General features: G+C 32.1%; 1 protein-coding gene across 8 annotated transcripts in view; it reads right to left on the bottom strand.

The window, feature by feature from the left end:
• Nucleotides 1-16,969, bottom strand: part of LOC129909189 (probable serine/threonine-protein kinase nek3) — a 186,978-nt gene that overhangs the window by 94,788 nt on the left and 75,221 nt on the right. For 6 of the 8 annotated variants that reach the window (XM_055986208.1, XM_055986203.1, XM_055986200.1 and 3 more), the window contains one exon: nucleotides 5,629-6,150. In XM_055986208.1, the coding sequence (XP_055842183.1) occupies nucleotides 5,629-6,150 (522 nt within the window). The remainder of the gene's footprint in view (nucleotides 1-5,628; nucleotides 6,151-16,969) is intronic. The other 2 variants (XM_055986201.1, XM_055986206.1) reach the window with 1 other exon arrangement.

Here is a 16,969-nt window from a genome sequence, read left to right as displayed (position 1 = left end):
CTGACATTGAGTAGAAATTAAAATTCAGTACCTAAATGAAAATCATAATTCAATTAATTATTTTTGGTCTTTATGAAGGAAAACAAGGAACAGGACCTTCTTTTTTCTGACGACAGAGGGTTAATGTAAGGAATACCAACAAGTGTTCCTATTTCATTGAAATTTATCTTGAATATTCTTTTTTTGTTCTTTCAAATATTGTCTTGGTCAAGAATTTGTAAAACATACTCACCAAATGTTAGCTTTTAATATTAATGGGAAGATCCTCCGCTTCGCAGTTTTCCATTTTCACATAAATGTCATATTTAAAAAAAATAAAATGCACGACTGGGTCGCACAAACTTGCTCTTAGAGTTAAAGTTGCTTAAATTTTTAAGACTTTTTATATAGAAATTTGGAAAAAAAAACAAAATTCGTTTTTGAAAAAAAATAAAATAAAATCTGAAATTAAATTACCCTCCAAAACAAGTATGCAGTTTTGATTGATATATTAACATGAATTTTTAGAAAAAAAATTTTCAAAATCGTTAGAGCCGTTTTTTAAAAAACTAATTTTTTATAAATATTTTTTTGGTAAAAAAGTTTTAAAATAAAATTAGTATGCCATTTGGTAGAAATCACTAATCAACATCTAAAAACAAAATTTCAAAAAAGTTCAATGTCCCGTTTTCGAAAATTTGATTTTTCAAAAAAAAAAATTTCAAATTTTTTTTAAAAATCCAAAAATTATTTTTTTCAAAATTTTATTTTTGGTTTATATTTAAATTATATAAATGCTTCTGCACAAAAAGTTTCGTTGCAATCGAATAATCAGTTTCGGAGATAATCGGATTTGAAAAAAAACGGTTCTATGGCAGGTACCGTTAATAATGATTTTCAAAAAAATTTTTTTCTATTGAAAGATAGACTTTAGCTTAAAACTAACACTTGAATTTTTTAAACAAAATCGTTAGAGTTGTTTTCGAGATATTTCAATTTTACTAAAATCGGTATATGACAAGTACCGTTATTTTTGGTCCAAAAAAATTAATTCCAAAAACCCCTCTGCAGAGTCGCCAAATAACGCTACATACTAAGTTTGACATTAATCGGTCCATCCGTTTAGGCTGTAGCTCCTTATACAGACAGACAGACAGACTGACAGACAGACTGACAGACAGACAGACAGACAGACGGACTTCCGGGACCCACTTTTTTGGCATTGTCTACCATCGTAATGTCATGGAAAAATGTTATCTCAACTTTTTTTTTTTGTACGAATGCATAACTTGATATATAGTACCTATATCGCAAGTAAAAATAATTTTTTTATCAATCGACTTTCAGCAAATTTTCTACAAATTCTTGTAGAAAATTAAACGCTCTAAGAAAAGGCTTTATACAGTTTTTTCGTTAACCAACCGTTTAAAAGATATTCGAGGTGCAAAGTTTAAGAAAATCATTATTTTTCATAAACGTTTAAGCCCCTACAGCCTACAAGAATACATCTTTCTGATTTCATAGTAATGACTTCTTAGTGAATTACTTAGAAAAATTTGAAAAAGTATAAAAATGTTTTTATACTTTTTTTTTTAACTTTGACCTCGAAAATATTTTGCCTTTATTGGAATGAACTCTAGTGATTTTTGTTCTTCAAGCTAAAAGACCTACTCAAATGAGATTTACTAGGTATAGCGTTCTAATCACATGCTATTTCGGTATTACCTATTCAAAACAAAATTAATTTGTCTGATGCCAGTTTCTATCAGTTCTGAACTTTAACTCGAAAATTATTTGATTGGATTTAATTAAAATTTAAAGATACTATTTAACAGGTACATTTGAGAAAATGGAATTTGGAGTGATAGAGAAAAAATTTTGTTTATTGTTCCATTCCAGAGTTAACTTACCAAAAAAGTTCAGTAACAACTAGACCGAATTTGTTAAGAATTTCCAACCAAAACTTTGCACCAATTGATGCATCAAATCTTTCCAATACCATTCATGCATGTTCTTTATATGTTTTTTTTTCCCCTGATACCCAAATCCGAACTGCAATTAAGATTAATTTTAATAAATTCAAAATCTATACAAAGACTTTCAATTCTCTTCGACGGGATTTTAAAACAAACCCCATAAACTAAAAAAAGTAGTACAAATACCCATTCCCAGAAAAACTCATTGTCCTGAAATCTACCCATGTCTAGGTAATCTCGTTTTCAATATGCCAGCCGAGTCGATAGAGTAAAAAAAAAAGACCAAAAACTCTGCAAATTAGGAAACTTTTAAGTATCCGGCGCTGCTGGTTGATAACCCAAAAGGAAGCTTCTTCCTCATTTTATATCTATCCAATTTTATATATACAACAACCACCGATTCTCACAGTTCGATGTTCGTTCAATGCCCAACTCGATGTCGATACACAAAATCCCCCTTTTATATTCAACTCAATATTTAATGTAGGTAAACAAAATAAATCCCAAACTCTCCGTTTCTCTATTCGTATGCAGCCGAAGCAGCAGGGAGTTGCGAGTTTTGGGGAGCTGCTAAAAATCGAATAAACTAAATAACAAGCAAAAAACTATTTACAAAAAAGTTCTTTATATTTTAAGCCAACCGAATTGTATGAATAACTCTGGGCCTTTCAATAGGATCTGCAATCCAGGCAATCCTTTAAATCTACGCGTTGAATTCTTTGACTTTTGAGTTATTTTTTTTTTTTTTTTTTGTGTATATTCCTGCTGCTGAATGTCCTTCCCGTCTGATAATTTTTTTTTTGTTGATTTTATTCACTATGAAAGCCTCTGTTTGTCGAGTATTGCATACTCTATTTTTTTAATTTCATTTTATTCCAAAAAAAGCTCACAGAGCTTAAAGAAGTGCATTCTTCCTTTAAACCAAAAGAACAAAAAAAAAAAAAAACAACCAGAACAAGGATGTGTTGGGAAGTTGGGATGGATGTGAAAGAAGTTAAAGTAAAAAAATAAAAGAACAAAGGATAAAACTCCGAAACTACTAAGCCCTTATATTATTAAACCCTTATTATCGACGACGGACGACAACTTCCACGGGAAGGGACAGAGGGACATGTCATCATGGAAACAATAAGGAGACGAAACCAGAGAGAAACGAAACATGAACAGTAGTTGTTGGCCTTCTGGTTCTGGCTTCTTCATGTTTTGGCCAACTGGGCTTTAGTCTCGTGTAGCAGAGTAGTGCTATGATGTGCTTAGTAGTTAACTTTTACTCTTGTTTTGTTCCTTACTACTGGCGTGCAGCAGCAGTAAGAGGGTTTGAGATGGCAAAGTGTTGATTTTACCGATAAGGAAAGTTTATTTGTTTGCAAGTTTGGGCAAATAAAACTTTTTGCCTCGATGTGATTACATTTTTTTTTTTTGGGAAAGAGTCTGGGCTTTAAGTTTCTCCATCACAGAAGGTTTTATTCTTTTTGGAAGACTATTTCCAAAAAAGAGAAAAGTGAACGTTAGAACAAGAGATTTTTGTTTGTTCTTTTTTGTATACAGATATCAAGCTATGAGTTGAAGAAGGTTATATTGATTATTGGGATTATTCTTGGTAGCAATAAAATTGGGATTAAGTTTAGCAAAAATATGATTTTGGTACATAGTGGGTTTGAGGCAAGCTCAATCAGTAACATTACATGGATATGGAAACGTTTAATAAAATTGCATGAATTTTCCACAACTAAATGGAAGTTGATAAAGCTACCAGACCTTGAAGAAACTTTTGGTTTTCAGCTGTGAATAGAGCTTTAAATCACTCGATGGTTTTGGAGGAAATTTTTGAAAATGTACTTTTTTACCCAAAAATCTGAAAAAAATAAAATATAATTTTTTCTACCTGAATGTATTTGCCTAGTTACTGTGAACTCATATCTTTAAACCAAACATTATTTCGAGACTTTGATCCGAAAATATCTTCGTCCGAATAGAAAAAAAATTAAAATATTTCGATTGTAAATAGATAATTTAAATGTTCTTGACAATCCATAAAAAAAGTCAAACAAGCAAGCTTGTTGTTTGAAAAATTCGAAAATCTTTTTGAAAAGTTTTCGCAAAATGCTTTCAGCCGAGTTTGGAGTACATTTGTTCAACAGTTTCGTCTGGGGATTCTATATACCGAAAAACTCTTCAACGGATAGGTTGAATCACTGACTGAAATATTCAATCTTTTTACTCAGATTTTTGTGCAAACTGGCAAGAGAGCTTTTAAAATAATAGTTTACCTGCCATGTACCAATCAAATAATATTATTCATAGACGAAATTCGCCCCGAAATGAAAATTGGTACCAAGTTCAAATATTAGACTTGTAATAAAAAAAAAAGATCTCGATACCACCATTAATCGCATGGATGCGTCAAAAGTTATTTAACGTAAGACTTCGAAAATATTGGTTTTTCATAGGTGTTTAATTTTTTTAAGTCTTATTCAAAAAATTTCTCAAATCTCGAAAAAAGGAGTTTTTTTTAATGTACCTAAATCTACAAAAAAACCTTTTTTCTTTCATAAGATACAATTTTACGACTCGTTCGAGTGGTTTTTTGTAGAAAATTAGAAGTAAAATAAAGCTGGCTGCTCAGCTCTTTTGGATTAGAAATGAATATCCATCAACTTGTGTGAGTAACTTAGTTTCTTGCAGCGCAGGTGTTAAAACCAACGATGGACGTTCGATATAAAAAAGCACTACTTAACGAACACATCTAATTAGGTTTTTCGAATTTCCCATATTAATACATTCTAGTTTGCATCTTTAATAAAAATTGGTACCAAAATTCCACTTAAAGCAACTCTATTTTTTTATTTACTGTATGTTTAATTCACTTTTACTTTTTTTATAACCTTCAAGTAATATTTTTTGTATAAAGAATTAAAGCCTTACCTATACCAAAAACAAAAATATCATCTTCTTAGTCATTATATCATTCAAAGACAATAATAAATTCTTCTTATATTAAGCAATAAATCGCTTCAATCTGTTGCTGATTCATTCGAAAATTAAGACTTTTCCTGCTTTAGTTTCAACTCAATTTGACTAATTTAACTTTATAAGTACTATATTCCGTTAAGTTATGCGTGATCTTTAATCTCAACTTTTTGGTTCTAAAGAAAAACGTATATATAATATATAAAATCGGTGTTTGCTTTATCTTTACTACCATAGAAACTTTTCCCGCATTCTCCCGATGGCGGCGCGGCGGCACTACCGCCACCACCACCGCCATTCCACTTTGAATTGAAATAATCGTTTATTTATCTTATCTTTGAAACAATGTTAAGAAATTAATTTCCCTAATTTCATCGCATAGTCTTCGACGTCGTCATCTTGTGGAGGGTCGTTTGGGTCGGGGCACATCACAACAAACTTTTTCTTGACATTGTTTAAAGTTCAAGTTTCCCTTCTTTATATAACCTTCAAAAACGGAATCACCCTCAATTGCCTTATAGACCTAAATTCAAAACAATCTTCCCAATTAAACATCTTTGTATAAACCATCTTCAACCATCAGCTCAAAGAAAACAAGAGAGGGGAAAATTCCTTCAAGTAACACAAGGACTCTATATAAAGTCCTATTCAGTTTGCAAAATAACTAATCGATTGTGTAATCTAATTAGTGTTACGAACTTACCTCATTATCTAGACCACTTCCAGTGTCACCAAAGCTGTTACAATCAACCGGAACTCCTTGTTCTTGCCTGATGTTTCGTCGATAATTCCTATTATTATTGGTATCCTCCTCAGTCGAATCAGGGATTATTGTCCTTTTCCAGCAATCCGTTGAACTTGTTGTGCAATCTCTTCTCGATGAACCATAAAATATTTCAGTCTTGCCTTGGCCAAAATATTCATATAGCGGATTTCCGAGCTCGTCCTTGAGTGATATATAATCAGTGTTGTCCGAGAATTTGCTCAATATATGATTTGCTGTTGCCAAATCGGTTGTGGACAGTGCTATAGTTATAGCCGAGGGTTGTTTAGAGATGCACTTTCCCATAGGGTTGCAACAGCAGCTGCGGTTTCGTTCCGCTGCTATTCGTGTTTGCGCACTTCGTCGTTGATGCAAATAATAATAATTACAGTTTAGCAATTGCTTAGAATCGGCATGGTTGTTAATAGTGTTTGGGCAAGATCCTTTGTGAGATGGGTCCTGCTGGAAATAGAATACAAAGTCAAAGCATGAGAAAATATGGCTATGGAAGAATTTATTAATAATTGGTTTTCAAAGGGAAAAGCAAGGCATTTCATTATTAGTAGCAACATTTGGTAGTTCAGCTCAGGGATTTACGGGATGGAAATATCCTAAAGGCTACTTGATATGTTGAATATGAGATAACAGTGTAAACAGATAATATGAACTAAGAAATAGAAGTTTAAGTATGGAAATTATAAATCTGTTGGCCTCGGCAGAATTGAAGAGGCAAGTTATTATTAAAAGCGGCTGTTATAGTTTTGAAAGCAACTTGATGCAGTCACGATATTGTAATGAAATCGACTTGTGAATCCTTTTGCATTTTTAAAGGGAGGTTCAATATTGGTTGTTTCATCAAGAATTGATTGGAAAAGACTATTAAAAAAGATATAGCACACATAAACTTTTCGTAGATTTTGTGCAAACTGTATGCAATTTTAATGCAAACTGTTTGCAAAATTTGATACAAACTTTAATTTTATTGGTCTTGAAAATATCTAGTATATTTAAAAAAGAAAAGCGTTGTAAATAAAGAATCGGGTGTTTGTTTTTTAATTAAAAGAGTTATGGCACACATAAACTTTTCGTAGGTTGTGTGCAAGTTTAATCTTTAATGCAAACTTTTGGCAAATTATTGACCATTTATAAGTCTTAAAAATGTCTACCGGATTGATAAAAGAAATGTGTAGTAAATAAGAATTTGTTGTTTTTTTTCTTCATTCATAAACTTTTAGTACCTAGGTTGTGTGCAAACTGTATGCAAGTTTAATGCAAACTGTATACAAATTATGGCCCAAACTTTTATTTCATTGGTCTTGAAAATTTCTAGCAGATTGATAAAAGAAAAATTTTTTATATAATGATTAAAACTTTTCGCAGTTTGTGTACAGGCTGTATGCAAGTTTGATGCAAACTATATGCAAATTATGGCCTAAACTTTTGATTTCACTTGCCTTAAAAATTTTGACCGGACTGATAATTGAAATTATCGAAAACCATGCAAAAATGTGTCGGTGTGACAGTCGATTCCTTCTTAGATCCATAAAATCTCTAGGTCAAACTTATATAAAAATAAAAAGTGGAACATAAACAAATTCTGAATTCATAAATTTTTCTTTTTCAAGTTGACAGTCACGCCTTTCAAATATACCTTCAGATACTTTTTCATCATACCTACAAATAAAGCCCCCAATGGACCTGCTCTATTTAAAAAAAGAAAGTAGCAAAAGAGCTCCTTGAACTCCTTCAACAGTTAGCACAAATTTATCCTTTAAGTAGCAAAATAATAACACGAACAGTGAGAGAGAGAGAGAGAGAGAAAGGGATAGACTATGCCGCAGCACTGCAAAAGGTTAAAAGGAAGTTACAATTACATTTCAAAGGACAAATTGCTTCCGACTACGACTGCGACGACAACAACGACTGTGTCCTTAAATATATAAATTTCCATTAAATAAACGGTTTATGAATGCTTTTAGATATTCACAATAGTACGCGGCAATTGCAGCCAGTTTGTTGTGCTCATTGCTTCTATATATTTATACATATAAAATGCCCTTGTGTTGTTGTCAGCCCGTATCCGTACCGTATCTTTACGTTTTTCAAAAAGCCAAAGAGAAACGGTTTATAATTTTTTGTCCCGCCATTCTCTTATTTGTCCTTGTTTAGTTAGTAGTAATTTTCTTTTTATGGTGTATGGGGTCTTATTATATGGTTTGTTGTTGTTTTTTTGTTAGTTTGTGGAGCTGCTGATGATGACTATTGCCTCAGGATTTGACCTAAAAATGCAAGTGAAGTTGGAAGAACAAAAATGAAAAAAAAAAAAAAAATGAGTACAAAAAATAATAATAATTGTGAACTAGGGTGATATGATAAGCAATAAAGACTCTAATAAAAAATGAACCAAGTAAATGGGTCATATCTGGTTAATGTCAGATGAATAGAATGTGCTTAGTCATATTTGTATTACAACGTCATACTCGAATTTTTGTTTAATTCATGTGTGTTCGAGTTCTAACAAAAAATAGACTTTTAAAAATGCACACAACTTCGAAAAATCCGATTAAAAAAAAGGTTTAAATAAAAAAAGTTATAAAAAAATTATGACTGAAAATGCAATTGCAACTGCAAATGCAAACGCAAGTGCAAACGCAAACGCAAACGCAAATGCAAATGCAATGGCAAATGCAAATGCAACTGCAAATGCAAACGCAAATGCAAATGCAAATGCAATGGCAAATGCAAATGCAAATGCAAATGCAAATGCAAATGCAAATGCAAATGCAAATGCAAATGCAAATGCAAATGCAAATGCAAATGCAAATGCAAATGCAAATGCAAATGCAAATGCAAATGCAAATGCAAATGCAAATGCAAATGCAATGGCAAATGCAAATGCAAACGCAAATGCAAACGCAAATGCAATGGCAAATGCAAATGCAAACGCAAATGCAAATGCAAATGCAAATGCAAATGCAAATGCAAATGCAAATGCAAATGCAAATGCAAATGCAAATGCAAATGCAAATGCAAATGCAAATGCAAATGCAAATGCAAATGCAAATGCAAATGCAAATGCAAATGCAAATGCAAATGCAAATGCAAATGCAAATGCAAATGCAAATGCAAATGCAAATGCAAATGCAAATGCAAATGCAAATGCAAATGCAAATGCAAATGCAAATGCAAATGCAAATGCAAATGCAAATGCAAATGCAAATGCAAATGCAAATGCAAATGCAAATGCAAATGCAAATGCAAATGCAAATGCAAATGCAAATGCAAATGCAAATGCAAATGCAAATGCAAATGCAAATGCAAATGCAAATGCAAATGCAAATGCAAATGCAAATGCAAATGCAAATGCAAATGCAAATGCAAATGCAAATGCAAATGCAAATGCAAATGGAAATGGAAATGCAAATGCAAATGCAAATGGAAATGGAAATGGAAATGGAAATGGAAATGGAAATGGAAATGGAAATGGAAATGGAAATGGAAATGGAAATGGAAATGGAAATGGAAATGGAAATGGAAATGCAAATGCAAATGCAAATGCAAATGCAAATGCAAATGCAAATGCAAATGCAAATGCAAATGCAAATGCAAATGCAAATGCAAATGCAAATGCAAATGCAAATGCAAATGCAAATGCAAATGCAAATGCAAATGCAAATGCAAATGCAATGGCAAATGCAAATGCAAACGCAAATGCAAACGCAAATGCAATGGCAAATGCAAATGCAAACGCAAATGCAAATGCAAATGCAAATGCAAATGCAAATGCAAATGCAAATGCAAATGCAAATGCAAATGCAAATGCAAATGCAAATGCAAATGCAAATGCAAATGCAAATGCAAATGCAAATGCAAATGCAAATGCAAATGCAAATGCAAATGCAAATGCAAATGCAAATGCAAATGCAAATGCAAATGCAAATGCAAATGCAAATGCAAATGCAAATGCAAATGCAAATGCAAATGCAAATGCAAATGCAAATGCAAATGCAAATGCAAATGCAAATGCAAATGCAAATGCAAATGCAAATGCAAATGCAAATGCAAATGCAAATGCAAATGCAAATGCAAATGCAAATGCAAATGCAAATGCAAATGCAAATGCAAATGCAAATGCAAATGCAAATGCAAATGCAAATGCAAATGCAAATGCAAATGCAAATGCAAATGCAAATGCAAATGCAAATGCAAATGCAAATGCAAATGCAAATGCAAATGCAAATGCAAATGCAAATGCAAATGCAAATGCAAATGCAAATGCAAATGCAAATGCAAATGCAAATGCAAATGCAAATGCAAATGCAAATGGAAATGGAAATGGAAATGGAAATGGAAATGGAAATGGAAATGGAAATGGAAATGGAAATGGAAATGGAAATGCAAATGCAAATGCAAATGCAAATGCAAATGCAAATGCAAATGCAAATGCAAATGCAAATGCAAATGCAAATGCAAATGCAAATGCAAATGCAAATGCAAATGCAAATGCAAATGCAAATGCAAATGCAAATGCAAATGCAAATGCAAATGCAAATGCAAATGCAAATGCAAATGCAAATGCAAATGCAAATGGAAATGGAAATGGAAATGGAAATGGAAATGGAAATGGAAATGGAAATGCAAATGCAAATGCAAATGCAAATGCAAATGCAAATGCAAATGCAAATGCAAATGCAAATGTGGGTCCACAAATAATGGTTTTTGAAAAAAAAGTTCAGTAAAAGACATACGTTATCCAAAATATACCTAAGGCTTAAATTTTTTGTATCTAAATCATAAGAGCAATAAACACAGAAACGTTTTTGAACAAAATTAAGTCTTACCTAGATATGAAATTAATTTAAAAGAAAACTTGACAATTAATATTTATTCTCACTTAAACTTTCCGCAAGAAGTTCTACTCTTTTTTTTTAATTAACTTACCCTTGGCCCTCCACCTCCTTGCAAAAATACAAATTAGTACCTACAAATTTTACATTTAACCATAAGAATTCAGGGCGCCATAATATCATAAAATCAATTACATTCTAAGGTTACCACAAAAGTCGTCCTGATGATCTCCTCTTAGATATAATAATAGCCGCAGCCGTAGAAGTGGTAAATTAAAAAAAGTTAATAAAATAAATTTTTTTATTACTTTTTCGTTACCTTTTTATACATTTACATTCCACATAAAAAAAAAAAATAATACAAAACAACTTTTCTCAACTCTACGCTCTGTCTCATGCCAATGGTGTTTTTGGTCATTGCGGGGTTAGTTAAGTCCTTGATTTCTATTTTTTCTTTGGAATTTTACTCCGCACACGCAGGCAAATTTCAATTGTTTTGGACACGTGGTACTGCAAAGCAGCCAAAGAGTAGAAACACAGAAGTGTAAAAGCCAGTTAGGTTAGGGTTCTAGGGTGTCACCGAGCGAGAAAGTAGATGAATAAAATTCATTTACACCGCAAATTGAAGACGCTTCATAAGCAACCAAAAAACTCGTCCCCCAAGGATAGAAAATAACCGATGATGGGTAATAGCTATGAAAGCTCTAAGGAACAGGGGGTTGTTATACTTGACGTTTTGAAGTCAAAATATCAGAAGATGGTTTTTATGAACCTCTAGTACCTAGGTAAAACACTTCCACTTATACCTTGTTACGATATTATACCTTTTGCATAGATAAGGACACACGTAATGTCTGTCCTTGGCTTTTTATAAAGTCGATTGGTCGGTTGGTTGGTGTGGAAAGGTGGAAGAAGGGCTGCTCTGTTTTTTTATAGAAAAGATGCGGAAAAGGCAATTACTTTAATTGTATTTGGTGTAAGCACTTAAATGAGGGCAGAAATACCTAGGTATAGAATTCTTTTTATGTATATACATAACCAATTTTCATATACAGACGAAGAAGGCGAAAAACAACTTTGGACATCAGACCCTTTTTTTTTAGTAACTACCACTTGGCCTTCAAATTCAATTGGGAGCATTGTTTGGAAAATAGACCATGAATGTAAATTGACTCGGGAATTTCTTCAAAAAAAAAAAAAAAGAGAACTGAACATTGTCAAAAGATATTTTAAGAACCAGTTATATACTTCTATAGGTAATTTGTATAGGTAATTTGTATGCTATAAAATATTAGAATGTAAACAAAAAAAGCTACGGTCTAAATTTAATATTCTTTAAAGAACAATTTTCAAGGTTAATCAGGTTCAAACAAAAAGTTTTTTTAGACGTTTATATCTTTTAGGTTAATAATACAAAGCAACTTGTGTGTGTTACCAAAAAGTTCAGAGACTGGAGCAAAATTCATCGTTTTGCCAATTAAAAAAAACTAATGATAAAAAACACTTTGAGTGCATATTGTGGTCATACGCTTAGTTAAAACTATCATAAATTATATTTTTGATACATATGTATATCAGGGATGGAAAATCTATTATGGAGTCAATAGTTATTTTCGGTGAATAGTTAACAAAATAAAATACACGACTGGGGTCGCACGTACTTGCTCTTATGATAAAAGTAATTCTAATGTTAAAGCTTTTTATTAAAGAAAACTAGGAAAAAATTTAAAATTTGATATTTTCAAGAAATTAAACATCGTTTTAAATGATATTTTACAAAAAACCAAGTACCTATGCTATTTTATTACTTGTATAAAAAGGTATTTTTAGAAAGCCGTTTTAAAAAAAAAAATATTTTTTTATATATGTATAAAAATTTTCTAACATTTTTCAAAAAAAAAGTTGGTATGCCATTTTGAAGAAATAATTAATTTACACATAAAACCAATATTTCAAAATTTTCCACCAACCCGTTTTCAAAAAACTGATTTTTCAAAAAAAAAAAAAAAATTGAAATATTTTTGAAAAATCCAAAAATGCGTTTTTTGAAAATTTTCTAAAATTTTAATATTTTTAATTTAAAAAATTTTTATTTTATTTTTGTACAAGATAGGTATTCAGAAACTAAGAAAACCGTTCTATGACAAGTACCTCCCTTAAAAAAACGGTACAAATAATATTTTTTTAATTTCAAAATTTGGCTCTTATGTGTAATACTACACACAAAAAATTTAATCAAAATCGTTAGAGACATTTTTGAAAAAAATTAACTTTTCTATTTCCGTTATATGGCAGGTACCGTTAGTTTTGGTCATAAAAAAAAATTTCAATTTACCCTTTAGGGAATCACCAAAAACTGCTAACTACCAAGTTTGAAGAAAATCACTTCACTCGTTTAGGCTGTAGCTCGAAGTAGGTATATACCGACAGAAAGACATATAGAATTGCCGGACCCATTTTTTCATCATCGTAATGTCATGTAAATTTTTAATCCCGAGTTCGATTTTTTTTACGAATCCTAAACTTGCCCTATAGTACGTACATATATCACAAGTAAGCTTAGGGTCGAGAAACAACGATTTTTGGTACTTGTAAAGAGCTCGAGGTGGAGAAAATTTTAGGGATTTTATGGGACTTTGAATTGTTCGGTGAAAAATTTGATTTTTGAATACATATCTCCTCAACGTAGAGTGGCCAAACTAAGACTTTTGATATATGAAAAGAACCCAGGGTATACGAAAAAAAAAAAAATAAATGTTGTGGATTTCGTAGGTGGACAAACGACGATTTTTGGTAAATACGACGAATTTGAGATGGACAAATGACAAAAATTTTAATTTTTGAAAAAAAGTAGTTTTTGGGGATTTTATGTTAGGTAGGTACTTATCATTTTTCAGTGCAAATTTTGTATCATGAATATCTCCTACGCTTAGGGTGGACAAACAACAATTTTTGGTATGTATCCATTTTTGGACAAACGATTTTTGTATGAAAATTTTTATAAAAAATATTGTTTTCAATTTTTCAAAAGTATAATTTTTGGTATATTTCTTATTAGAAACTAGAAATTAATTACAATTGTGGACAAACGAAAATTTATGGTGGAAAAAAAATGGACAATTATTTAGACTAGTTTGGTTCAAAAATTTTAAAGTCGCAGTTTTGGGTTCACGGAGCTTATAATTTCAAAATTTATTCTGTTCGAGTTTAATATAGCAGCCCCCATACTCAATTGAATTTCTTCTTCTTCTTTTCCCATACAAATTTGTATTTGAAATTTCTAACTTTTACATAATTTTTTTTCTCTCGAGTTAAATCATCTATTTTCAAAATGTTTGTTGATTCTGGTTGGAGAATAGTCCCTTTAAAAGATCACTTTCAAAATTTCCCGTTAAAAAAAATGTTTTATATTTTAAGCTGTTTTCGTAGTTTTTGCTTTTGTTTTGAATCAACAAACATTTTAAAAATAGATAAAATAGATGATTTAACTCGAGAGAAATTTAAATTTTATGTAAAAGTTAAAAATTTCCCATACAAATTTGTATGGGGAAAGTATGACCCTATAGAGCCACGGGTTAATGACCGACCACCAAACAATTTTTTTTTTGCTAGATTCTCTGTATTTAGGTACCTACTAAACTTTCGATCTGGGGGGTGTCTCCCCCGATAACATCACTTTGGGAAATAACGGAAACCCTAATGGTATACCCGTTAGGCGTAGGTTATGACTAGCATTGAAAACATTATACCAAACTGCACGATTTTTGTATTCATTTATTTTACAATTTTGAGTTTTCGTCGACTGTACTACATAATTGCGTTTTTTGTTTTGTTTTTCAAATAACGTCAATTTTTTTTTTGTCACCAGTTTATTTTCAAAAAAGATAAAAAGCGAACAAAAATCATTTTTGGTTTCACTAAACAGTTGAAAAGGTCTGATGTTGTTACTCGATGCTAATATGGAGGTCACTATGGCGTATGTGAACTATTTTTTTTTTTTAAATAATTATTGAGTTTTGAATTTTTTATTAATTACTTAACCAATCGGAAAAAATTGATTTTTATAATTTAAAACAGCATACATACCTATTTTATTAATCAAATTTAAAATAAATAATTGTTATTTCAAAATATAACATAAAAGGTACAATATTTTCTAATAACTTGAAGTAGAATTCTGATTTTTAATACACTTTATTATAAGATGACGCCCGCGTCACTTTATTATAAAATGACGCCCTCGTCACTTTCTCATAAAATGACGCCTGCGTCACTTTATTATAAAATGACGCCCGCGTCACTTTATTATAAAATGACGCCCGCGTCACTTTATTATAAAATGACGCCTGCGTCACTTTATTATAAAATGACGCCCGCGTCACTTTATTATAAAATGACGCCCTCGTCACTTTCTCATAAAATGACGCCTGCTTCACTTTATTATAAAATGACGCCCGCGTCACTTTATTATAAAATGACGCCCGCGTCACTTTATCATAAAATGACGCGCGCGTCACTTTCTCATAAAATGACGCCCGCGTCACTTTATTTAAAAATGACGAGCGTCACTTTCTCATAAAATGACGCCTGCGTCACTTTATCATAAAATGACGCCCGCGTCACTTTATCATAAAATGACGCCCGCGTAACTTTATCATAAAATGACGCCCGCGTAACTTTATCATAAAATGACGCCCGCGTCACTTTCTCATAAAATGACGCTCGCGTCACTTTCTCATAAAATGACGCCCGCGTCACTTTCTCATAAAATGACGCCCGCGTCACTTTATTTAAAAATGACGAGCGTCACTTTCTCATAAAATGACGCCTGCGTCACTTTATCATAAAATGACGCCCGCGTCACTTTATCATAAAATGACGCCCGAATTATATTTATCCGTCGGAAATGAAAAGGTTAATTCAAAAAAATATATTTTTAAACGTTAACTTTATTTTCTTTCTTTACAAATAAAATATTTTATAGTTTTCACATTCATAGTACTCTCCAACTACTTTGCAACTACTGGCAAACTCCTCCGTGTTGAATCTATTTATATCGTTATCCTGATGAGTTGGTTTTCTTGTCCTCAGGGTTTATGGTAGTGTTGGTTAATTACTTTTTGTATCTTTATCTTATTTTGTTATTTGGTTGATCATAAAATATGGTAGTGTTGGTTAATTACTTTTTGTATCTTTATCTTATTTTGTTATTTGGTTGATCATAAAATATCTGTTATGTATTTTATCTTGTTTTGTTATTATTATCTTGATTGGTTGATCTTAAAATATCTGTTATGTATTTTATCTTGTTACCTGCGGTAATCTTTATTAGGATGTTTGTAGATCATTAGCGATCTTATTTATTTTATTATTTCCTCTTATTTCCTGCTTGAGGTACAGTTGGGTGTTTATAACTCCCGCGTAACTTTATCATAAAATGACGCCCACGTCACTTTATTATAAAATGACGCCCTAGTCACTTTCTCATAAAATGATGCCTGCGTCACTTTATTATAAAATGACGCCCTCATCACTTTCTCATAAAATGACGGCCGCGTCACTTACTCATAAAATGACGCCTGCGTCACTTTATTATAAAATGACGCCCGCGTCACTTTATTATAAAATGACGCCCGCGTCACTTTATTATAAAATGACGCCCTCGTCACTTTCTCATAAAATGACGCCTGCGTCACTTTCTCATAAAATGACGCCTGCGTCACTTCATTATAAAATGACGCCCGCGTCACTTTATTATAAAATGACGCTCGCGTCACTTTATTATGTAATGACGCCCGCGTCACTCTCTCATAAAATGACATCTGCGTCACTTTATCATAAAATGACGCCCGCGTAACTTTATCATAAAATGACGCCCGCGTCACTTTGTCATAAAATGAACTCCGCGTCACTTTCTCATAAAATGACGCCCGCGTCACTTTCTCATAAAATGACGCCCGCGTCACTTTCTCATAAAATGACGCCCGCGTCACTTTATTATAAAATGACGAGCGTCACTTTCTCGTAAAATGACGCCCGCGTCACTTGGTCATAAAATGACGCCCGCGTCACTTTGTCATAAAATGACGCCCGCGTCACTTTGTCATAAAATCACGCCCGCGTCACTTTCGCATAAAATGACGCCCGCGTCACTTTATTATAAAATGACGCCCGCGTCACTTTATTATAAAATGACGCCCTCGTCACTTTATTATAAAATGACGCTCGCGTCACTTTATTATGTAATGACGCCCGCGTCACTCTCTCATAAAATGACATCTGCGTCACTTTCTCATAAAATGACTCCTGCGTCACTTCATTATAAAATGACGCCCGCGTCACTTTATTATAAAATGACGCTCGCGTCACTTTATTATGTAATGACGCCCGCGTCACTCTCTCATAAAATGACATCTGCGTCACTTTATCATAAA

This window comes from Episyrphus balteatus, chromosome 2 (assembly GCF_945859705.1).
Source record: "Episyrphus balteatus chromosome 2, idEpiBalt1.1, whole genome shotgun sequence".
NCBI classification, from domain to species: Eukaryota; Metazoa; Arthropoda; class Insecta; order Diptera; family Syrphidae; genus Episyrphus; species Episyrphus balteatus.
The sequence above is the reverse complement of the archived record's forward strand: the minus strand, read 5'-3'. Positions and strand labels throughout refer to the sequence as shown.